The sequence below is a fragment of the Cricetulus griseus genome, chromosome 3 (genome assembly GCF_003668045.3).
Source record: "Cricetulus griseus strain 17A/GY chromosome 3, alternate assembly CriGri-PICRH-1.0, whole genome shotgun sequence".
Taxonomy (NCBI): Eukaryota; Metazoa; Chordata; class Mammalia; order Rodentia; family Cricetidae; genus Cricetulus; species Cricetulus griseus.
Window position 1 is genome coordinate 193,066,502 of NC_048596.1, and position 26,193 is coordinate 193,092,694.

The 26,193-nt window shown below is 43.2% G+C and overlaps 1 protein-coding gene across 1 annotated transcript in view; it reads left to right on the forward strand.

Annotated features, from left to right (window-relative positions):
- Dynlrb2 (dynein light chain roadblock-type 2) overlaps window positions 1-26,193 on the forward strand; it is a 78,500-nt gene that overhangs the window by 44,231 nt on the left and 8,076 nt on the right. Inside the window, exon 2 of the mRNA XM_035441699.1 lies at window positions 25,487-25,562. Coding sequence (XP_035297590.1) covers window positions 25,487-25,562 — 76 coding nt within the window. The remainder of the gene's footprint in view (window positions 1-25,486; window positions 25,563-26,193) is intronic.

Below are 26,193 nucleotides of genomic sequence, written 5' to 3' on the forward strand. Positions count from 1 at the left end.
AATCTTAGGCTTCTGAATTAAAAATCTAATGTTTATTTCCAAGTTGACAGTGTGTCAAGTATTGGCAGTGGAGTCAGATAGCTTGGGCTTGAGGTTTTTAAACTCCACCATCTATCACCACTGACCTGGAAAATACTTCACCTCTAGAAACCTTGATACGCTCACCTATCGAATGGGAATAACAGTATTCCTCCATGTTTACTGCTAGAGATAAATAAAATAAGTCACTCAATATTTGTACCATATGTGGTAGTGATCTTTGATTGTTGACAGTCCTGAAGCCATGGTACCAACGAACTCTCCAATAGCTTCTATCCCTACTTTGTAGGGGATCCTGGGTGGAGAGCTGCATTGAAGGACATTTTATCACAGAGACAGAAAAGAAACAGGATGTCATGTATGGCTCCCAGTAAGCACATGGTCAGTGTCAGATCCAGAAAGTGCTCTGAAGTTGAGGACTATCCCATCTCCCTAATGGATTTGCTCCTGTGCAGAAGTAGTGGACTGTGATTCCTTTGGTTGGAAGGAGTCCCACTGCTTTCTACTAAGTGAACTGTACTAGTGAATTGCCAGGGAGCCACAAAAGTCTGGGTCCTTCAGGACTTTGGGTAGTACAGCAGGAGGTCAAGAAAGCCCTGAGGACTTGCTCATCACTTCCCAGGTCAAAGAAAGAAGTTCATTGTTGGTTGGTTTCTCTCTCTTTAATCATGCTCCCTCTATGCAGTAGCTACAGTATTAAGTGGGGTAGAGCAGAAATGTGCAGACAAGGGAATTGTTCCCCCTGGGGAAGAGGGGACTCAGATTTCCCAGAGATGTGGAATGAGGCAAAAATGGAAGAAGATAGAAATAAATGAATTAGAAAAAAAAGAAGTCCATTCCTTGTAGAGCCTTCATCCAGTAGCTGATGGAAGCAGAAGCAGACACCCACAGCTAAACACTGAGCCGAACTTCTGAAATCCAGTTGCAGAGAGGGAGGAGTGATGAGCAAAGGGGTCAAGACCAGGCTGGGGAAACCCACAGAAACAGCTGACCTGAACAAGGGGGAGCCCATTCCACATAGAGGGATACTCTCTGAGCTAACACACGAGGGGGAAGGCCTAGGCCCCATCCCAAAGGACATGACAGACTCTGAAGATCCCCAATGGAAGACCTCACCCTCCTTGGGGAGTAGAAAGGGCATGGGATAGGTAGGGTGTTAGTTGGGGGGGGGCAGGAGAGAAGGGGAGGCAGTAGGAACTGGGATTGACATGTAAAATAATCTTGTTTCTAATTTAAATAAAAATGGAAAGAAAAATAATAAAAAGATATCAATAACTGTTGCTTTTACTAATGAACATTCATGAATTAACTACCTATTGGGCAAGTAGTAAATTGTATTACCTAGCCAAAACAAGGCCTAAAGTACATCACAATGGAATGAGATAAGAGAGGTGGGCACGGGGTGAGCAAGGTCATAACTGGATTATAACTGCTGTGTTGTTAGGAAAGCACTTCAGCTTGTCACTCAACCAATTGGTCCGTACATTGCATGTTCTTACAAGCCTAATTGTCTGTCTTCCTTTTCCAGACTTGATGTGATGGGAGCAGAGAACTGCTGCAAGGAGACCCATCACAGTTCTAAGAGGCCGGCTCTCCTATTCTCCCCCTTATAGCTTATCTCTTATCCCTATACCTTGTGTCCTTTCCACGTGGCTGCTATGCACTGCCTATTATGTGGTTTCACTCCACCCTTTCACTTAGCTCTCTCCTCAAAATTGATCCCCGTTCTCTGATAATCTCTTATATCAAACTTAAATGTACTATTACCTACGTTGCTCAGACATCAAAGATTCCATTGAGCCTGTGTTTGACAAGATAGTTCCAGGCTATCCTGAGAAAAAGAGTCAATTCATGAAGATGCAACTCTAAGACTGCAGGAACATTATTGTGATGGTTGGCTTTACCTGCCAGTTGGACACAGTCTAGACTCACCTGGGAAAATTGAGTCAATAAGGGATTGTCTGGACTAGGTTTTCAGTGGCTGTGCCTATGAGGGATTTTCTTAATTGGTTAATTGAGATGAGAAGACCCACCTTGATTATGAGCAGAACTGTTTCATGAGCTGGAGCAGGGATGGGCCAAGCATTAAAAAAAAAAAAAACCAAACAAACAAAAACAAAAAAAAACCAACATGAGCTGAGCATGAGCACCTGTGCATTTGTTTCTCTGTGCTCTTGTCTGTGGGCACGCTGTTACTAGCTGCTTCAAGTACCTGCCTTGACATCCCCACAGTGATGAACTGTACTCTGGAATCATAAGTAAGAGAAACCCTCCTCTCCTGAGTTGCTCTGTGTCGGAGTATTTTCTCACAACAACAGAAAGGAAACCAGGACAGGAGTGCATCATCTCGCCAGTGCAGCCTGCATCTGTCAATCACTAGAACATCTGACATTCTGACCCAGATGACTCCTGTGAGCTGGTTGGGTCATGGTATTTTTTTGGCCCAATGAGGCTGGAGGGATGAGCAGGTCTTTGATAAACAGGAGGAAGAAACACCTTGCAACTATGAGAGACATGGGTGCCACATGGGAAAGTAGGCACAGAAAAACCTAAGGAGCCTTGATAGCAACATGATCCACTAAACCCACTAATCACAGTACACTCAGGTTTTTGAAGTCTGTCAGAAATTACCCCACCACTTAGGTAGCTTGATGGGATTTCATCAAGCCGTTGGTGCCTTTCCATGCACCTGCTCTTCTCCAGTTCACTAAGTGTGCCTCTCACCATGTCATTCAATCATTACGGTGATTTTTTTCCCCAAGGATAAAACTAAAGAGTTCGGGCCATGCTACTAGCATGTACCCTTCTGTGTATCCACTAACTAACATGCAGGCATTCCCTCAGTCCCTAGCCCAAATCATTCATATCTGTGTGTTTTGACTAAGAATTCCTTCCCAAGGCTCTCTGGTGTTAAGTCTGACCACACTACCTGCCACATTCAAATAATTCTCCACTCCAACACTGTCATCAAATGGGTATTTAGACATTGAACTTTCTGGAAATGAGTAGACTACAAACACTTCTCTTTGAAGATAAAATACTGAGCGAAAATCAGTGGTCTGTGGTCCTACCAGGACGGGAATCAGCAACAGATGAGTAGACTCTGTGGATGGGCCTTTTGTTTTGGTAAAGGGGGACATTTTCTGAAGGGAAGTGTATCTTAAGCTTGAGCAATGGTTTCCAAATCCACACACCTGAGAAACATTTCTCAAAGATTTTATTTGTGTGTGTGTGTGTGTGTGTGTGTGTGTGTGTGTAATGTCACCTGTGTGCAGGTGACTTTGGAGGCAGTAGAGGACATCAAGTGTCCTGGTGCTGGTGTTGCAGGGGTTCCAAGAGCTGAAGTTGGTTTGCCTGGAATAGCACTAACACCCTTAACAACGGAGACATCTCTATAGCCTGGAAACATTTCAACATGCGTATGTCCAGATCCTACTCCAGAGCCACAAAAGCAAATATCTGGAAGTAGTTTTTGGAAATTAATATTAGGAAATATTTTGGCAGAAGTTTCTGGTGTGGTATGGTTGTGCTTGGAGATAAGCAGAGATGGCTTATCCAGTCCTTTAAGGAAATAACCAGTGTGTGGGGAGATCTGCTAAAATCCTTCTAGGAAGCAGAGCTTCGAAATCTTGGCTCTCAACCTCCTAAGAGAAACATAGACTAAGGCAAAGTAATTATTAACTGTGTGAGAGACAGGAAAATGATGAAACAGTGTTTACACACACACACACACACACACACACACACACACACACACACACAAACACACTTTTTTGCTATAGACGTCTGTGGTGGCTTGAATGAGAATGTCCCCCACAGGCTCAGCAATTTGAATACTTGGTCCCCAGTCGATGCAGATGTTTATGGACATTAGAGTGAGGAGTGGCGTTGTTGGAGAAGCACATCATTGGGAACTGGGCTTGAGAGTTCACAGAGTTGCCTCACTTCCACTTCGGTCCCTCTGCTTTGGGTCTGCTGTAAAGGGTACAGTCTCTCAGCTTCCTGCTCCTGATACCATGCCTGCACCACCATGATGGACTCTCCCTTTGGAACCATAAGCCCAAATAAATTCCCTCTTCTGTTCATTGCCTTGGTCATGCTCCATTACTACAGCAATGGAAAAAACAAAACCAAACCTAGTGCACCAACCCAGAACAGAACATTTGAAGACATTTTCCTAACCTCTTTATAACACAAACATTATGTCACCATGTTCTCATTTAGATTTATGCTCATACATAAAAGGATTTTTTTGTCTCCCTGTTGTAATTTTAAAAAGTGGCAAGAGAGAGAAAGACACCATGCAACAAGGCTCAAGCAGAGGTGTTTTCATTATGGAAAGGACTCATAAAAGGGGGGAAGGGAATGGGGGAGACCAGCCTCTGGGGACAGGAGCAGCAGGAGAGAGGGGCAGGGAGAGAAAAAGAGAAAGAGAGAAGAACAGACAGAAAGAGAGACAGAGAGAAAGAGAGAGAGGATGGGAGGTGGGCAGGGCCCTTTTAAAAGGGAACACAGTGAATATGCACAGGTGGTGCTCTTAGTGGCTGCAGATGCTTGAATACTAACATTTCCATTGCTAATTTTTTGTTCCCGTGAGTGACAATAACCCATCAAGAATGCATTTTATAGAGATCCATAGATGGGATAGTGGCAGGACAGAGACATGGGGAAACTTCCTGGGAAGTCTGGGATGGCAAACAAGGGAATGACATTTGAGCAGGGTTTTGTAGGGTCCATAAGAGTTTGCGAGCTGAGACAAAGGAAGGAAGCAATTCTAGGGGTTACCCCCTCCAGCATGTTTTTGAAGCAGGGTGTATATACTCTGAAATCTCCGGGTCCGTACAAGGAACTGATCATTTAAAGGAGGAATTTTAGTCCAATTTCACTTATAAAATGGCTCTTAGGAGGAAGCAAATCCTGGAGCCCTTAGTGAGTTCAGGGGAACTTGGCAAGCAGAAGTAAGAACATTGAGTCAATAAAGATGGATATTTGGTTCCTTTCATTTTAGCCTGTACCTCAGGTGGAAAGACTCCTGGGTATTAAATAAGTGAGTATGTGTTGGTATACCTCATCCACCACACTCAACACACACATCCCGATACCACTCAAAGCAAGCCTGAAAGCTCGTGTTAATATACAGCACAGAGCTGTCTGCATCCACTCCCAAGGGTAAAATACACCAACTGAAAATCCAGTTCTCAAAGCTGAACATCTAACACCACCTTGTGCATGATAATAAAAGAGAGCCTTAGCTAAGAGAGTTAAATATGCACAGATGCACACCTGCTGATAAACCAAGAAGGCAGAATCAGCCTCCACAGAGATCTGGCTTCCTGCAGGACTCCTGGCATTTCCCAGTCAGAGGCAGCAGGGAGCTGAGGGGGGCGGGTCTATTTTCTGTCTTCTCTCTCTGTTTCCTCACATTTTCCATTCATGCAACAGTGGGCCTGCCACATCTATTTGTTCTTAGATTAATGTTGCAGTTCTTGTTCTTAGGATCAGAAGTTTGAATTTTTGGACAGTCACAAATCTTGTTGAAGATCTAGGGATAACAGGCTTAGCTAAGCAAGAACAGTAACAACCGAAAAGTCCGCTGCCATTATTCCAGATCAACACACAAGCATCTCTGCTCCAAAGACATAGGTGCCAGTGGAAATGGAGAGTGCGGGTCATTCTAGAGCTTCTAGGATGGAATAAGATGGTACCTACCTTAGAGCAAGAAGATCCCTCCCCAGGGATACTTCCTGTTTTCAAGGAAGGGAACTGCTTGCCCCTTGATGGTGGGTTCTCCATTCAGTTATCTGGAGTCTTTTGCACAATAAAGTAGCACTTGTTGGCCACTAGGACATCTGCCTGAGATGCTTTGAAAATCATCTAAGAGGGAAAGGAGGTGATTCACTCAGTAAAGCGACTGTAAAGCATGAGGACCCGAGTTCAATCCCCTCTTAAAAGCCAGGCTGTGGAGCTAGATAGATGGCTCAGGCCTAAGAGCACTCCCTATTTTCCAAAAGACCTGAGTTGGGTGCCTAGCACACACATCAAGTTCACCATTACCAGCTCCTGGATTCAGCGCCCTCTTTTGGCCCCTATGGGTACTGCACTCATGTGTACAAATGTACATACAGGCTTAAACTTACACACATAATTAAAAATAAATATAAATCTCTTTTTTAAAGGCAGGATCAGAGCCATACATCTATAACCCAGTGCTGTAGGGTGAGGGGGCAAGCAGATCTAGGGAGCCCACTGACTGCCTAGCTTAGACAATCAGCAAGCTCCAGGTTCAGTGAGGGAAACTGAAAACAAATAAATAAGGTGGAAAGTGATCAAGGGAGACAGCACATACATATATATACATTTGGACACACACAAACACATGATAGAGAAGAGGGGGAGAAAGGGGGAAGAGAGGAATAAAGGGAGAGAGAGAGTGGGGAGAGGGAGAGAGAGAGGACAAATCAAAGAGCTATAAAATGCTTGGTTTGAAAATCACATCAGGTGCTGTCTGCTACTAAACTCCTAAAGTCTGCACAGGGCCTTGGGCCATGGCCACTCTAGGCTCTGATGGAGAGCTCTTGTCACTGTTGCATCCACAGTCCCAGCTTTTCTCCACTTCATAATGAGCTTCTTGAGAGCAGAGTCTATGCCATCCTCACATCTCCAGTGGCTACAGAAACGTGGACAAATGTGGAGAGAACGGGTAAATGAACGGTGGATTACAGGAAGTTGTGACATTCTCTTGATGCAGTGGAGACTCCCAAGGGTGACAAGCATCTCCCCACGTGGCAGGCAGCCTGGAGGAGAGCTGAGGATTTCCAGTGCTGATGCTTACAACAGAAGCAGGAGAAAGTCAACCCCCCAGGACATCTCATCCTCTCGATAAAAGAATGAGCCTGTCGACTTCCCATTCTAAGCAACATAAACACCAGAGCTTAACTGTGAGACTAAGTGAGATCCCAGAAACTTAGTCCTCCAAAACTTGGGTACAAAAGTGTGATACAAATGTGTAAGAGAAGGCAAAGGTCTGAGTTAGAAGCTGATTTGCCCCCAACAGGCCAAGTGTTTGGGTACTTGGTACTTAGCTTGTGGTGCTGTTTTGGGAGGCTGTACCTAGCTGTCAGGCCTTGACCACTAGATGGCAGCCTTGAGCATTACAGACTGGCCTGGCTTCTTACTACTTACTTACTTTCTTCCTTCCTGGTTCATAATGATATGAACAAGCTGTGGCTGGAGAGATGGCTCACTGGTTAAAGGCACTTACTGCTCTTTCATAGTTCAATGCTTAGAACCCAGGTAGGTGGTTCACAATAGCCTATAACTCCAGCTTCAGACCACAGGAGATCTAACAATTTCTTGACTCCACAGAAACCTACACACTTGTGCACAGTGCTCCTTCACACACAACAACACACACCTACTTGCACACAAATAATAATAACAACAATAATCTTTTCTTAAAACTCTATCTTGAAAATTACACAAGTTTGCGAGGAGTATGAGTCCAGTTCAGAAGTTAATAATCAAGGGAACAAAATGAAGTATATATGCTGTTAAGTTTTTCCTCTATGAATGTCACTGAGCCTCCCGTGCTCCGGATGCTGACTGGGTGATGAAGACCTAACTGCTTCCCAGGGAACACAGAGTCCCTTCCCAACCCTCTTGGGGATATTCACTCCTTACAGAGCTATAGAACTAGTCTCTGATGTGATGACAGAAAGGAAGGTTAACAAGCACTGGACAAATACAAACAACCTCAAATGCAAAGCAATGGGAGCTGTTCCTGCAGAAACCAAGAATTTATAATACGGGAGGAAAGGGAAAGAAACGTAAGTGTGTCTACACTACCCAGTCATACTAATCAGAGCTCACCCATCTGAATGAGCCCAGCATTGCATTCCTTTATCTCTTAGTGGTCACTGTGGGCCCAAAGCATGCAAGAATATTATGGCATTATCTGTAGAAAAAATACTCTATGTAATCATCTTTGATTCATCATATACTATAGAGTACTTCTACACAGTATTCAATTTTAAAATTTTATATATACCTACATAATTAATATTAATACAAACCTGTGTGCAAAATATCACTGGGGTACATGAAGCCTAGACTGAGATACACTATTTATTTTCATGCATGAAATCTAAGGAAAGCCGGACTCGGGAAGATATAGAGAGTACTTCTCAACAAACACACAAACTGTGATCAGGGTGGGTAGCCTTGGAGGACAGAGAGTGAAGGTCAGGAGAGTGAGGGACACATTACAGTCACCACACTGATAGTGGAAACTTACCTCTTGTTAAAGGAAACTGATCGAGAGGGATAGAGGAAGACAGGCAGAGTTCCTTGTTATCAGTGAAACATTCTCACCCTCTTGTCTGCCTGATAGCCCTAGTGTATTTATTTTAAGGAAGTATCTAAATACTTTGTAATAAGGGAGTGACATTAAATGGGTAGAAAGCAATATTTAAATACTGTGTGTGTGTGAGGATGGGGGAGAGAGATGGAAAGATGGCCCAGCAGTTTAGAGCACTGGCTGCTCTTCCAGAGGTTCTGAGTTCAATTCCCAGCAACCACATGGTGGCTCACAACCATCTGTAATGGGATCTGATGCCTTTTTCTGGCCTGTAGGTTTACATGCAGAACACTCACACATAAAATACAAATAAATAATTTTTTAAAAAATTAAATACTGCTGGGGGGAAGTTGGAATTCAGAGAATAAAATAAAAATGAAGCTAGCTTAGGGGTAAAGGTGCTAGCTGTGCCAGCATGAGGGCTCCAGCACCAATGTTAAAAGCCACATGTCCCCACATGTGCTTGTAGCCCCAGCACTGTGGGCGGTAGAGGCAGGGGGATTGCTGGGGCTTGCTGTCTGCCAGCTTAGCTCCAGGTTCAGGGAGAGTGACAGCGCAGGAGCTGGCATCCTCCTCTGGCTTTTGAGTGCATGTAAGGTCACAATACACCCAAGCTTTTGTGTGTGTGTGTGTGTGTGTGTGTGTGTGTGTGTGCGCGCGCGCGCGCGCGCGCGCGCATGCGTGCACACACATGCGTACTCTAGCACACATACAAACACATACACACATAGGAGGAGGTGTGAGAGAGTCACAGCAGCAGCAAATGAAGACCCATGAGCTGTTGTCAGATTGTACACAGGCCAATCATTGTATAAAACTGATTCACTGAATGAGAACTCTATTCCTCTTTCAGATGTTGTTCGATACCTCTGCTGTAATCAAAGACGTCTCAGCCTGGTGCAGATATGCCTTAAGCCCTCAGTACATTTCCTGAAGCTAAAATTCACCGACATGGGCTGAAGCTTCAATGTATATAATTTTTGTCCTAGTTTTTCCTCTGTGTAGCCTTATCTGTCCTGGAACTCACTTTGTAGACCAGGCTGGCCTCAGACTCACAGAGATCCACCTGCCTCTGCCTCTGAGTGCTGGGATTAAAGGTGTGCACCACCATCTGGCCATTGTTTGTTTTTGCAAACAACACATACCATTTCTAGGGCAAACAGCCCCTATTTCCCTCTTAAGACTGCAAAACAAATCTTTCTCTAAAACAAGTGGGTTTTCCATTTGTTTGTTTGTTTGTAGATGAGCAGTAAAGAACACTTCCATCTTCAGCAGTAAAGAATACTTCCAGAGGACCTGGATTCAGTTCCCAGCACCTCCACTGGGTTGCAGCTCACAGTGGTCTATAACTCTAGTTCCAGAGCATCCAGAGTCCTCTTCTAGTACCCTCAGACACCTACACATACATGGCAGACACACAGAAGTGTTCTCACATATACACAGTAAAAATAAAAATAATCTCTAAAATGACCCATTTTTTACATTTATTTATTTAGGGGGAGTGGGGGAGGAGGAGCATGAATCAGTACATGAATGAGGTCAGAGAGACAACTTGAGCCAGTTCTCTCCTTCCATCATATGTGGTGATGGAATTCGAGTCCTCAAGCGCGGCAGTAAGTGTCATTGCCCACTGAACCATCTCAGTGGCTCTTAAAGGAAAAGTTTAAAGGAATACAAGAGGGTATATAAAGATGGGAGAATAGTAAATTTTGAAAGAAAATGCTTGGAGAGAGAATTCTCAATTGTGGTTATGAGTGTCATAGATTTTTCAATGGTAGCCCAAACAAACACTGACTAAAACGAGGGTGGGTGTTCAGGAGGCCTTAGCCCCCTTCTTGTTGCCAACAGTGTTCAGCCTTCATTTCCTAGAGCTGACTCTCTGGATGGCTCAGAAGATTTAGAGGCAAAAATGCAGGCTCTGGCTCTGAAGGGCTGGTTAAAGCTATGGTTCTTGTCCTAGTGTGCAACACTAACCGTCTGTGAGCATCTCAAGAGAGAAGGCCCCGCTCCTGGAATGGCATCTCCCGTTTCTCCCACTCCCTCCCCATTAGCTAATCCTGACTAGGATGCTTGGTTACTAACACCGGTACCCACTGCCATTCACAGCATAAACTATTTGGTAAATAAATAGATCATGTGTCTATCCTTGGCTCTGACTGGCTACATCAGCTCACATGCTTTTTGACTGGGGTTTTCCCACTTGTCCAGGACAGCTCCCTGTTTCTTCAGTAAGGAATTTGGGGGCAATAACTTACTTTAAAATGAACCATCTCCCACTTTCCTTCTAGTTTCTAAGCAGTTTGAGGTAGCAGGTGATGCTTGGTCATTGAGCTGAAGTCCACACCTGCCATGAGTAACTGTCACCCTCAAATGCATGTGGACCGGATTCTCACACTTTGGAAGACAGATCTCCTTCATTTGGAAAAGAAGGAAGGAGCAGAGCCAGGACCCAGCACCCAGAGCATGCTTTAGACTCTGCACAATGTGGGCTCCTCTGTCTCCATCTTTCATGGCCAGCAGCTGCTTGGCCCAAGGTTTCAAATGGTCCCCTAATTAAGAGAAACATACCTTATCCTGAAATTGATTTTCAAATTCATTTATTGCTCATTTCTCTGCGGTTTAATTTAATTAAATCGGGCAGCATATCAAATATTGATTTTAATAAAATCTTGATTAAGATTCGAGCAATTATCAAACACAATTTTTCCGACCACTGCTGCATCTCAATGGCTCCGACCTCGAAAGCCAATTTGCTTTTTGAATAAAGAAGGAGGTTTTCTGTGCGTGTCCTGGGCCATTTTCAGGAATAAAGAAATGACCTCCTGATCTTTCTTATTAGCAAAGATAAGCAGCGAGATCTGACCAAGACTTATTCAAAGCTTACTCTCTTTACTTACCTAATCCCCAAAAGTAGTTAAAAGGGAAAACAGAGAAAAGAACAGCTCCTTTGACAAGAGTAATTTGGCACCGCTATGTACAAAGCACCGATTACTCAGTGTAAATGCAATAAGAGACGATGAGTTTGTATGTGTAGAAACCTTTAGCCAAACACAACATCTTTAATTTTATTAAGTATCAGCCACAGACGTAGGTTTTTCCAAGTCTTGAATTTGCTCTGTTCTGTATCTTGAATATAGGAAGTGACAATGTAAATTTGACGTATAAATTATCAATAGTATCGTATTAGTAATTAACCGTAAGTATAAGACACTTAATAAGTTAAATATTTGTTTCCTGGTTAAGAGGGGGGGGTGGGTGGAAAAAAGCTCCCAGCCTATAGCTGTCACAGCAGCACCATCTAGCGGATTATAGAAGCAACGCAGGCTTATTTCCACAGGTTGCCCCACTTGGTGGAAAAGGTACACGCGTGTGGCCCTTCAGAGCCTTTCAGCACCTATCTGAGGCATTTTTCTAAGGTATCTTCTTAGATCTTGAGAATCATACAAAATAGAAAATTTACTCTTTTTCAAAAGAAGTATCTGTTTATAAACAATTAGGTTTCATTGTGGCATTTTAACAAAATTTGTTTTTATTGCTCCTCTCACCCTTCAGCTTCCAGATCTCCCTCCCTCGACCTCTCGCCATCCCAGTAGCCTTCCCACCTTCAAGCCACATGTGACCATTTGTACCTTTCTTCGTTCTCTCTCAATAGTTCTTGTTCTCCTCGTGTTGCCTAAAAGTCCTGGTACCCTGATGAATTAAGAATGAACGCAAGGAATCTGTTACCCTATAACCCGCAGCTGGGTGACAACCCTCTACTAGACATCACAGGCTAAATTTAGCATAAAAAGTCTGGTGCCAAGAGTGGGTTACATCCTTTAGAGTTGTTGGCCAGTGAGTCTCATAGACCCTCCCCTCCCCACAATATTACAGGCTGTTAGCACTGCTCTTGGCTACCCACCAGTGCTTGGCGATAAGACCCAATTGCTAAAGCCACCAAATACTGGAGCTGTAGAATGTGAATAAATCAAGCCGGTGTTGGCATGGAAGCTTCATTCCTATTTGCTGACTTTTAAAGTGCTGGAAGGTGCTATGAAAACTACCAGAGGAGAAAAGTAATCACCAGTCATACTAGACACAACAATGACTGGCATAGAAAGATACACCCACTGGTATAACAGTGACACAGAAGTTATGGGAGGGACCAACCACTTTCTGATTAGATCTACAAAACCCATGCTTGGTGCCATTATCAGAGCAAGAACCTATGGCTAGACAGGTTATAGGCCCTGCCGGAAAACCCATTACCCTTACACTGCTAAGTGCACATAGTATTAAAACGACTCCTAATGCTTTATTGTTACACCCATGAATTGTGATATCGCTCAACCCTTATCTGAGAGCTTCTATTTGCAGGAGGTGATAACTAACACAGAGACCCACAACTGCCCACAATGCACAGAATTCGAGATTGCAGAATGCTCAGCCCTAAAGGATATGTATATCTCTCCTACATATACATCTCCCAAGGCTCAGGGATCATTCCAGGGGTGGGGGCAGAAGGAGTGTAAGAACCAGAGATGGCAGATGACTACAATTAAGCATCCTCTGGACACAGCAGGACAGGTACAATAGGAACTCACAGTAGTTGCAACAGTGTGCACAAAAGACCAAGTGCCAGTATGCAGAGGGGAGTTGGGTATACAGTCGCATCCCCCTGATGGGAGTACTTGGCAATTGTTAGCTGCTGGAAAATGAGGGGTCAGTTTTCTCCAAATGATTCAACCTCTGGTAACTTAGCCATGCTCTAGTGGAAGACCACACATCTAAGACTATGTAGGGCAGCACAAATTTATCTTGAAGGTATAAAAAGAGAAGCAAAAGGACACAACATAGGGTAGGTAATGAAGGAGGTGGACCTGGAAATGGTTGGGGAGGCACTGGTAAATATGATCAGATCACATTGTATGAAACTCCCAAAGAACTAATATTTTTTTTAATTAGCAGACAGAAGGCAACCTGTTTTTCTTTTTCAACTTTGGGAAAAGAACATTCAGTCTCCCACCTTAAGGATGTCAGTCTGTAACTTACTTATACAGATGTTCCTTCTGAGTGCACACAAAATCCATTTTTAATCTATGACAGCCTTAGTCACCAAGGATTTGGGGGTTTTGTTTGCTTTTTGCATGGGTGATTGTGAGTGGAGGTGGTGGTGGTTTAGAGCTAGGATCTCATTATGTAGTTTTGGCCTAGAACTCGCTATGTACACTGCCGGGGTCCAGCCTGTATCCACCCCACACTACAGAGGCCATCTATTCCAGACTGATGTCCTTGGGGCTGTGATCAGGACCAGTTGAACATCCATGGGTCCAACCCTGAATGGGAGAGTGTGGATCAGGAAGCCCTAGCTACCCAACAGCGTTAAGCATGAGACAGAGACATCTTGTCATCTCAGCAGTGCTCTCAGGCCATACTGGAAACCACAGTTTATTCAAGCATCCTCTTAAATAGCTTTTCAAAAGTGAGGGTACTGGCAGAAGACATCTATTATAATGTATAGAGCTGATAGCAATTATTTCCTTTAATCCTAGGGATGGTCCCAGAAGTACACAAGCCCTCAGACATTACACAATGGCACATCTCACTAGTCCCTCACCAGTCCCTAGGCACATCCCACCAGCCCCCATGACGGGTGTGGGTCCACCCAGGGGCCTGGGTCTATTGTTACACAAACTAGAAGCCATTCTGCACCGTGGCCAAGCCATTGGTGGCAACCAGCTGATATCTAAAAGACAATGGGAGATTCAAGCTCCTGGAATCAAGCTGAGGCCTGCATCTGAAATATCATATTCAATATTTGGGCCCCGACAGTAGACCAGGCTGGCCTCAAACTCACAGAGATATGCCTGCCTCTGCTCCTGAGTGCTGGGATTAAGTATGGGCCACCATGCCTAATGAGAGAATTACCAATACGAAGTCAGGTAAAAATATAAGGGTATTTATTAGGGAGATGCCTTACTTACAGAGCGACCTAGCCAGCCGGCAGGGCAGAAGTAAGTATAGCAAGCCGATGATGAAAAAGGAAGAAGAGGCTTCCACGTAAGTACATGCCCCTTACTCTTAAACCTTCCCTATGTCACCCTGAGCACGCCCTCGAAGGCTTGGTCAGACATATCTAGCCAGCCCCTAGCAGGCATGGTTACGGTGTCCCCTACACATGCCCTGATATTTTTTGTTAAATCATGATCAAGTATTGAATTCTTTCAATGCTTCTGACAGGATTATGTGGTTTTACTTACTTCTTTACCCTGAATCTTTGCACCATTGGGATAAGTCCTAGTTTGTAATGCTGTATAATTCTTTTCTGGGTTTTATAATGTAATATTCTGTTAAGGGTTTCACATGTATTCCTGAAAATGCTATCCACAGTTTTTCTTTCTCTCCTTCCCTCCATCCCTCCCTCCCTTTCTTCCTTTGGGTCTTCCTGCTCTTTCCTTATACTACTTCTTGGTGTTTAGATTTGGTACTGGGACAATCCTAACATGAAGACATTATTGAAATGAATAGGGATATTCCCCTTCTGTTTTCTGATCATGTGGAAATGGCATTGGTTCTACCTCAACCATTTGTTGGAATTTTCTAGTGAATCTCCAGCAAGTATTCCTTTTGGAGAATGTATTAGTTACTTTTGTGTCACTGGAATAAAAATACCCAACCTATACAAAGAGGGAACACTAATTTTGGCTCATGGCTTTAGAAGGTTGCAGTTCATCATGGTGAAGAAGGCAAGACAGAGAGTCTCTGTCTGTGGTGGTGGGGATGGGTTGCTAGACCTATCAGCTGGCAGCGGACCAGGGAACAGAGAGAGCAGTGCAAAGTCAGGGGTTGGTACTTCACTGTGAGGCCACACTCATCTACTTCTGCCTCCCAGGCCCCACCCCCTAAAGTTCCCATAGCCTTCAAAGTAGTATCTCTGATTCCACTCAACACTGAAGCCTGTCTGCTGGATTTTAGGCTCAAATGCAAACCATAACATGGAGTTTTAAAATTACGAATTACATTTATTTTACCTTTTTCCTGGCTTTATTAGAGTCCAGACTAAGATTTTCCTGTTTTCTAAGAAGGCACTTGGAACAGTTAATCATATAGTGTTCACAAACTTAATATATTGTATTCTGTTTTGTTTTAGTTTATGATTTATCTACCTTACATTTTTTGATCAATGGATTATTTAGCAATGTATTGGATAATTTCCCTTTGTTTACACATTTTCTTATTATTTTTCCATCATTGTTATTGGCTTTTGGGTTGAGTCCCTGTGAACATCTGACTGATGTTCATTTTTGTATATTTGCTGGAGATTGTTTTACAGCCCAGGATATATATGGTCTATTGGGGGAGATGTTTTGTGGGCACATCAAAGGTGATGTAGTCACTGATGCTGGTTGGTATGCTCTATCAATGTCAATTTAAAGCTGTTGGTTGAAGATTTTAGATTTTTCTGGGCTTTGAAGCTTTCTGATTGACTTTCCTGTTAATTGTCCAGTGGTGGTGTGAATGTGGGCTATTTCAACTGTACCAACTTTTCTCTCACGTATTTTGAAGCTCAGTTATTGTCAGTGTATGTTTTCATTTTCAGATTCTGTATGGCATGGTGGTTGCTTATCCATTTTATCATTATATCATGTTCCTCTTTGGTAATTTTCTTTGTTCTATAGTCTATTCTTCTGATGTTTCTCTGGGTTAATGTCATCATGGTCTATGTTTTCATACTTTTACTTTAAAATTACCTCTATCTAAAGTTACTTTCTGATAAATAATAAAACATTTTCAAAAATGCACTCTGGCGTTTCTTTATTCATGTACTTAGACTATTTAGAATAACCATCGAGAGGCTGATGTTGCAATCTCATTTATGTTGCTGTAATACAATATGCTGACTAAAAGCACCATAGGAGAGAAAGGGTTCCAGATCACCATCCATGAGAGCAGGGAAGTCCAGCTGAACTTGAAACATTCAGTCCCATCACAACCACAGCCAAGACAGGAGAGAATGGATACATGCACACTCACTTGGTCAGCTCACTTTTATTCACTCTCACACAGTCCCCAGCCCAGCCCAGGAAATAGTGAAAGTCTCTACATCAGGATGGGACTTCCCAGAGCAACTAACCCAATTTAGAAAATCCCTCACAGGCACTCCCACAGGCCAACTGGATCTGGGCAATCCCTCCTTCATGATAACTTCTTCCCATGAAATTCTAGATTGTAACAATTGACAATTAAAACTACTTCTGTGGACTAAGTAGTTCCACCGACTAAGGTGAGCCTCCACTGAGTGCCAGGGACAACTATTGAGGGATGAAAGTCCCAACTACCCACTCAGCCTTTTCAGGCAGCAGAAGGTGGAAGAGTCACAGCAATGTAACAGTGGACATTTCTATCCTGAACTTGACCCTTGCTGGTCTTTTCCAGCCTCTGCAGGGCTTTTCCGGGTACTTAGGCAGCCTCTCTGCCTTTTACACACAGGTCCTGTGTCTATGCAGTTAGAGGGAGAGTTGGATGAGTGTGCTCAGGCCATTTTACCCAGAGCTGTGACCTGCAATCCATTTTCTTACTAAGAAAGTGCACCAGAGCAAGAAACTTTATTAAACAAAGTGCTATTTCTCAAATAAACTCACTCACCACTTGATGATGTAGTTTGCATACAAAGCACTACCAACGCTTACTTAGAGCTTTTGTATTCATATACATAAATTTGAAATTTGTATTTTCCACCCTTGTAATGATCTGCTCAGGTTATTTTTTCTAAAAAGTGATTCTGACCCCATGAAATGAGATAGCGAGCATTTCTTCCTGTCCTATTGTATACAGTGGTTATCTAACTTGTCATGATTTATAATGAATCTAGAAGAATATAAAAATTGGCATTTAAATATAGAATTAATAATTGAGCTTAGCTGTTTTTTGGGTTGGTTTTTTTGTTTGTTTGGTTTGTTTTTTTTTGGTTTTTTGAGACAGGGTTTCTCTGTATAGCGTTGGGGCCTATCCTGGCACTCACTCTGTAGACCAGGCTGGCCTGAAACTTACAGAGATCCATCTGCCTCTTCCTCCTAAGTGCTGGGATTAAAGGCGTGTACCACCAACACCTGGCGAGTTTAGCTGTTTTACAGGTATACAGTAAATATATGAATAAAAGATAAAATTAACATGATCTTAACAGGTTTTCCAGATAGCCTATGTTAATAACTGATTAATATGTACACTGTCAGCAACCAGTCAGCAAATACATTTTGGCAATGTCCAATGATACTAATCATATTATTGTAATGATTGGGATGTTACATGTCTCCCCAGTAACCCATCTGTTGAGGGCTTATTCTCCAGTGCAGTAGTGTTGAAAGGTGACACTACTGGGTCCTGGAGGCTCTGACCTCACCAATTAATTAATCTATTGGTAGGTTCATAATCATACAGTGTTACAGAAGAAGTGCTGGAAACATTAGAAGATAAAGCCAAATTGGAAGAAGTGGGTCACTGGAGGCATGCCCGGGAAAGATAAACCTTGCCACCAGCCTTTTCTTCACTCTCTGAGCTTCCTTTCTGGCATGAAGTCTGCTCCACCATGTGGCCTCTGCCAGGAGAGTTTTCCTTGCCTTGTACCCAAAGCAAGAATACTACCTGGCCACAGGCTGAAACTTTTAGAACAATGAACCAAATGAACCTTTCTTCTATTAGGGTTGAATTAGCCAAGTTTATTTTTAATACTTATTTATCCTTTTTTGTGAGTGCAAGTGTTTGCCTGTATGTAGGTATGTGCACCCTCATGCATGCAGTACTGTAAGAGGCAAAGCGGCTATCAGGTTATCTGGAGCTGGAGTAACCAGAGGTGCATCCCTGTGAGTGCTGGGAACCCAACTCTGGTGTTCTGCAAGAGCAGCAAGTACTCTTAACTGCTGAGCCATCTCTCCAGTCCCAGATTTTGCCAAGTTTGTTTGTTACAGTGACAGAAAAATAACACAAATGACTAAATGGGATTTTTAAAATGTGTAAAATTCATTCATGCAAAAACCTGTACATTATTGACATAATTGTTTTTGAAAAACTTTGAAGATGTTGAGACATAAAATGATCATGCATCAGAACACATGTTGTACGTGTTCTGTGTCACTAATAGGTCTACAGATTTAATTTCCAGTCAAAACTCCAAATGTACTTTTGTGGAAATGAGTAATCCTGCTTAAATACTATGCAAAGCATATAAAGAAAAGCCACACAATTAGAATGGAAGTCATGAAGGGTGACAGGTTACTAAATACCAAGACATTATAAGAGTGTATCCTGCCTGGCATTTGGTGGTGCACGCCTTTAATCCCAGCACTTGGGAGGCAGAGGCAACCTGATCTCCAGAGCGAGTGCCAGGATAGGCTCCAAAGCTACACAGAGAAACCCTGTCTCAAAAATAAAAGACTATATTCAATCAGGGCAAGCATACCCACAAACTAGGGTATAATAGACAAATATATTGTCTGAACACTTTATGTGTAACACAGACAGCAGTACATGGCTGACTGAGTCCACTTTGTAACACTGTAACAAAATTCAATAGACGGATTAAATTATAAAGACATATATCTTTCCTTACAGTTCTGGATGTTAGGAAGTTCAGTGTCAAGGTACCAGCAGCTGACATGGAGTTCCTTGCTGTGTCACAGCAGAAGGTGTAAATGAAAGAAAGCATGAACATAGGAAAGAGAAGCAAGAAGGGGCCTGCATGTCTTCCCTAATGCGGTGGTTAGTTCTCACATAAATGCAGCACAATCTAGAGTCACCTGAGAAGGGACTCTCAGGGAGAGAGAGACTCTAATCTAGGTAATGTTTGCCTGTGGGCATGTACAACAGGGGTTATCTTTGGTGTATTAATTGAAATGAGAAGACCAGTCCACTGTGGGTGGCACCACTGCCCAGGCAGGAGGCTGTGATCTCTGTAAGAGTGGAGAAAGCAGGCAAGCTGAGCACCAACATGCACTCATGCAGTCATGGCTTTCTGCTCCAGATTATAGATGTGATATGACCAATTCCTTCAAGCTTCTGACACTGTGCCTTCTGCCTCGTGCGAAATGTAACATGGAACTGTAATCCAAAATACACCCTTCCTCCCATAAGTTGCTTTTGCCTGGGTATTTCATCACAATGAATAGCCCAGTTTCGTGATCATAGGTGCAATTTTTCAGTGATATTAATCTACATATGAGAGTAAAACTCTCGTGACCTAGATCAAGCTGTGAACATGTGAGCTATGGAAAAATATCAAGCCGCAGCATCTTGTTCATTTAATATTCTTGGAAAAATGAGTAAAACCTCTTTGTGAAACTGGGTCATAGGGAGAGGAATTCTCAATTAGATGCCAAAGTACAAACTCATAACAAATCTGGCCACAAACAGTAAAGTGTTTCTAATCCTGCAAGGCCCAAAAAATTAATACAAAATCAAACATGCTGAATACGAGGTGTTTTGAAGTTCTTGATGGAGTTGTGTTTTGATAATGAAACAGCAGCTTTGGCTATGAACATGCAACAAGTGCATTCAGCATTGCACATGCCCTCATGCCATGCAAAGCCAACAAATGGCGTCTGAAACACCGTAACTCAAACTTAAGACTAATGCTAAGAGTGACAGTGGTGGCTTTTACAGAGAGTTGTCCATCCATACAGAAACTAATGTTAACTAATTACAGAAAACAAAGGGTTTTTTCCTACCACTATCCTTCAGCATGTAAGTACCATAGTATCTTTGGACAGGCTTGTGTTAGACAAGTTCCTCCTGTTCATTAGCAGGCAAACCTGTTTTCCTCTTTAATGAATGGTAAGATCATCTGTAGACCAAAGGATTGTATTCAAATAAATTCTCTATGATTTGTTGTCGATAAATGTTTGGTTTCTATACACACGGGACCAAATATAATTTTGCTGGGGAGGGCTGGAGAGATGGCTCAAAGATTAAGAGCACTGGTTGCTCTTGCAGAGGACCTGGGTTCAATTTCCAGTATCCCCCATGACAGTTCACAACTATCTGTAATTCAATTTCCAGGGGATCTGTCATCTTCTGCTGGCCTCTGTGATCACTGTGCACACACATGGTACACAGACATACATGCAGGAAAACCACACATGTACATTAAATAGATAGAAAAAAAACTTGTCAGGGAAAAAGAGGTTGTACCTGGATAAAGCTTAAGAGTTCCTGCTGTAGAGCACTATAAAGTTGACAAATGATGCAAAAATCTCATGAGGAAAATAAGTACACGTTCTAGACAGTGCATCCCAACTCAGTGGTTGCCAACTGAGTACCAAAGTTACATAGAATGGTAGTGAAAATTCAAGGTCATGACATTTCCTCTATCCCATCTAACCAGAAATGGGAAACAGTCAAGAACAAGAGAGATCCCTCATGTTCAGAAGAAAACCTTCTCATTTTGACAGTTAGCATTAGGAAGAATGGAATATGGCTGCATGTTTGTTTTTCTGAGTGCTTACAGGTTTTAGTCCCTAACACCGTCGCTGGCATTGAAGGTTATTTAGCACTTAGTGTGAGTTAAAAGAAAGGGGCAGAAATGGTAGGAGGCAGAGAGAGTGGAAGGAATGCCCAGTACCTAGGATGTTGTAGAGAGCATGTCAGATTCCTCCAAGGTATTTTATACAGCACAGCCTTGGATATTCATTATACTCCCACCCCCAAAGAAAAGGCATAAAAATTAAACCAAGCTACCTCCAAGGAATAATTAGAATGAAAAGTCGATGAGGAGAAAATGGCTCATATTCTCTTCATTGATTTCCTATGCACAGAGTCAAACTTGACTGCCGGTTGCAAGTCAGTTTGGCCACTTCTCATTTCTTTCTGCGCTGTTGGGCTCTCCTGCCAGGGCCTTTCATGTTGGAGTCCTGCTTGCCTCTAATCACAGCTGTCAGCTACTGAACAAGTTTGACACCCTGACTCCAAAAATGAGGGAACTCACCCCCATGCATATGCAGCCCCTTCCTTCGTTAAGGCTGATTGACATAGCAGACTTGGTGCATAGCCAGAGTTTTATAGGAAAAACAAATGGCTATGTGTAGATTCTAGTGGAAATCTCCTTGATCAGAAACACAGGGAGGGAGGAAATCAGAGTAGTCAAGACTTTATGCAATTCAACCAGAGTTGCTGTGAAGTCCCACATTCTTATTCCTGCAAAACAAATACAGTCAATCAGTTGAGACAACACACACACACACACACACACACACACACACACACCTCAGATTCACTCTTTTACTATGTGATTTTTAACTTTAACTATAAACATGACACAATGTAGAATCACCGGGGAAGAGTCTCAGTGAGGGATTGTCTGGATCAGGTTGTTTTGTGGACATGGCTATGGAGATTATCTATTGGTAATTGATGTGGGAAGACCCAGCCTAAAGGTAGAGGCACCATTCTCTAAACTAAGTACTGAATTGTATAAGGACTAACAAAAAATGAACCAAGCATAGGCATCTACTCATTCTCTCTCCACTCTTTCCCCTTCCTCTATCTGTCTCTGTCTCTCTCTGTCTCTCTCTCTGTCTCTCTCTGTCTCTCTCTCTGTCTCTCTCTGTCTCTCTCTCTGTCTCTCTCTGTCTCTCTCTCTGTCTCTCTCTCTCTCTCTCTCTCTCTCTCTCTCTCTCTCTCTCTCTCTCTCTCCCTCCCTCTCTCCCTCTTCCTTCCTCGTCCCCCCTCCCTCCCTTTCTTTCTTCCTGCCTTTCTTTCACTGTTGAGTGCAGAATGAGGATCTAACTAGCTGCTTGAAGCTCCAGCCTTGACTTCCCCACAATGCTGATTGAGACCTGGAATTGTAAGCTAAACAGAACCCTTTCTCCTAAGTTGCTCTTTGTCACAGTGTTTTATCACAACAGCAAAAGTGACGTTAGACCATCCTACAACCCTTTCTAGATTGGCTCAGCTATAATACCAAATACTCAGTGATAAGTGAAATCAATTGGTTTTGACACGAGCACCCTCCCTGGGTGCATCCATAGTGTATTCTGGTTTCCCACGTAGATAGTACTGTATTTCACTGTATTATGGTGCGCCATAATAACTCATAATAACTCATTTCGGGGGCCGTAGAGTGGCTGGCTGCACTTGTCTGGTTCCAGGATCAAGTGGTTGCCACATCTCCATAAAACATGGAAAGGGGGAGAAATCATACCCATGCAACACACAGAAGTTCCCTTCCCATCACGGACCCCATTGCTTTGAGCTACATGGGAGAAGGAACGTCCTCTGCCTGCCTTCTAGAACCTTTTGCTAGCCTGGGAAGCAGCCTGCCAGAGGCAGGGCGGAAAACTGAGCTTCAGAAACAGGCTGACAGTTGCGCAGGCGCAGCCCCACAGCTCTTCTGGAAGCCACTTCCTGCTTCGTTTCCTAGCAACGGGGAAAGCGTTGTTGACAACCACAGAAACTGCTGCTCAGGCTTGGGAGTGGAGCTGTCCCACAGGCGCTATGGTAAATCTGGTTGGGTCCATGTCTGGAAGGGCAGAGGTGGTGGCACCATGGGCACAGCTGTCTTGGGAAGGTCTCACTATTTACGGATGACGGCTGGAAGGGTCGCTATAGAGAAAGGGGAGGTGCTGAGATGAATCTGGGAGCCAGGAAAGTTTGCAAAGAATAGAGATGGAGGAGAAAGATCCCAGGCTGAGACCAGGAGAGCAAGAGAATGGGAAGGGAGGGGAGCAAGAGACAAAAAGGGAAGAAGGGAAAATCAAGGAGGGAAGAGAGAGGGGGGAGGCAGAAAAGGACAGAGAAAGAGAGGGGAAGGAGGAGGAGGGGTGATGAGGAAAAGAGAAGAGGAGGAGGAAGAAGAAGGAGGAGAAGGAGGAGGAGGAGAAAGAGGAGGAGGAGGAGGAGGAGGAGGAGGAGGAGAAGAAGAAGAAGAAGAAGAAGAAGAAGAAGAAGAAGAAGAAGAAGAAGAAGAGGAAAGAAAGAAGGAAGCCCCCCTCCCTTCACTGCACAGGAAAGGAGGGGGAAGGACTAGAGAAAAGTAGAGGGAAAGAGAAAAATGCAGAGAGGAAGAAAAAGGAGAGAATGGAATGGGAGAGAAAGGAATAAAGTGAAAAGGGGGGAGAAGAGAAGGGAAAAAGGAGGGGAGGAAGAATTAAAGGGAACAGGGAGGATACAAAGGAAAGGGGAGATGAAGCAGTGGTGAGAAGGGAAGGGGCGAGGAGAGGAGGGAAGGAGGTGGACTTAGAGACTAGGGAGGTTGCAGTAGGAGCCTCTGGAAGACAGAAAAGGGGTGCCATGGAGGAGAGGGAACAGGGGAGGAGCAGCGGAACAGAGAGTGGAGGGGGGCAATGGAGGGAGAGAGGGGCAGGGATCGTGGCTTTGGGGAGCTGTAGACACTCTCCAAAAAATGGTCAGAACTGTAGTAGTCTGGATCTTCCAGGCCAGACAGAAGGTGATCAAGAAATGCCAAGTTTCTGTGATTCACCCCATGAAAAAGTCACCTTTTCTTTTTGTCTTTTTTGTTTGTTTGTTTGTCTCAAGGCTATATATAAGACAAAACAAGTCCCTGGCACTATCAGGTTTTTTATGTTACTGTCATTGGTAATGTCTCATTTTCACTTTCAGGGGACACCTCAGGCTCAGGACTTTCGTGGCAGTGAAATATAAAAATACGCTTTCTTCCTTGTTTTCACAGTTGTTTCAATATGTAATAGGGAGCCAGCTTTTACCCTGTTTTTTTTTTTTTCTCTGCAGATGCATTTCTTTAAGCTTTAGGCCATGCTGCAATTTAGAGAACATGCTAATTAAATGTTAATGGTATCCACAGTGGGGAAAGCCATGAATCTAGCATGGCATTTCCTCAATTCAGAAAGCACCTGCTCTGGTAATGGGAAAGACATGTAAGTGCTTGCTCACATATCTGTCGGATGCAAAAGAAAACCTGGTCTCCAACTGGATAACCTAACGTTCCCTTGTGAGATGTTGGAAAAGAAAACAATAGAATAAATTCCCACCAAAGGACTGCCAGGCCAAGCAGGCATGGTAATGCCTGTCTGCAATCCCAGTACTCAGGAGGTTGAGGCAGGAGGATTGCTGTAAGTTCAAGACCAGCCTGAGCTACACAGTATGAAGCCCTGTCTCAGAGAAAAATCTCAAAAATCATTTTATATGAGGCTAGAGAGATAGCTCAGTAGTTAAGAGCACTAGATACTCTTGCAGAGACCCAGGTTCAATCCCCAGCACAGCATGGTAGCTCACAACTGTCTGTAACTCTAGGTCTAGGTGACCTAACACCCTCTTTTTGGCCTCCACTGGCACCAGGCATGCACATGGTGCACAGACATACATTTAGACAATACCTATTCTCATGAAATAATAAGATATATTTTTAAAGGAAATGTAAAAATTCTCAATGAGCTGTTGGAAAAAAGAGACAACACGGGTAGTGCAGTGGTTTATGCACAGTGGACTCACAAAGGGGAACATGAAACCCAGCCGTGGGGTCCCAAACAGTCATTCCTAGCTGAACATTCGGTTTAAACACAGGCCACTGTAATCAGGAGACCCAAGCAACCTGCAATATGCTGTTTGCATAGAATTCACTTTGTAAATTTAATCACCAGAATGAATCCCCAGAGGAAGAGACAGGCGAAACTAAGATGTCTCACTAAGGGCAGCTTTTGGACACTCAGAGGATATAGTGTTCACCAATAAATATTTAAGGACTATAACACACAAAAGAAGTTTTTGTAAGTACAGAAATGGGAGCTTCTTAAAGATGACCTATGGTAGCTTTCTGGGCAACATAAAAACCAACCAACAAAACAAGCACTATTTTTCTAGCAAATGAGGACACACGTAAGCTTACAGGGAGCCCTTGTGAGGCTCCCTGTCTCCGCTGGGGCTAAAGCCTGGAAATCTGTCTAGGTTCTATGTAAGTGGAAGTTTCATACACAGTTCCCATGTGAGATGTAACAGTTCCAAGCTTACCTCTTAAACACCCGAGTGTATGGCATCCACCTCTCAGTTAAAGAAACAGAGGACTAGGTGTGTTCATAGCTGTTCTCCGTAGAGTTGATATCACCACAGAGACCCCCTCTGGCTAATGGTGGCCCTGATCTCTTGCAGACAGAGGTGGAGGAAACCCTCAAGAGGATTCAGAGCCACAAAGGGGTCATTGGAACGATGGTGGTCAATGCAGAAGGTAATGCCTTGCCACAGGCTGACTGAGCCCGACACCCAGACGCTAACTGGGGACTCATCTATTGTGTCAAGAGTGAAGACTCTTACCTTAGGTTCTGAAATTAAAAGCATTTTTTTTGTCTAGCAAAAAATTTCTAGCAGTTTTTCATCAGACATCTATTGGATACCTACTGTATACCAATCACTCATCTAAGAGACACTGGTTAAAATGCCTATGTATTCCTAAGAAATCCTACACAGTGTCTTCTTCAGAAACTCTGGTAATTCCCATCTCTTCAGGAGGGCCAGCAAGCTCTCTTGCTGAAGAGAGGGAAAATTATGTGATGGCAGTTTGTTTTTGGCTTAATGTTATAAAGGCTACAGTATAGATGATCAGTTTTGATTTAAAATTGAAATTTTTCTTTTATCATATTAGGTTAAAAAAGTTTATAATTCATTTGCACTCATTTTAATAATGATTTTAATTTAGTGCTTGAAAATTTCATACAGGTATCTTTCATATGTGTGTATAATATATCTTAGTCATCTCTCTTCCCCACTGCCCCTTCTGAGTCTCCCCAGAACCGTACGTAAGAATTCATTTCATACATTTCTGGAATAGTCTTGTAAAATAACAGGCAGGAAGGAATAAT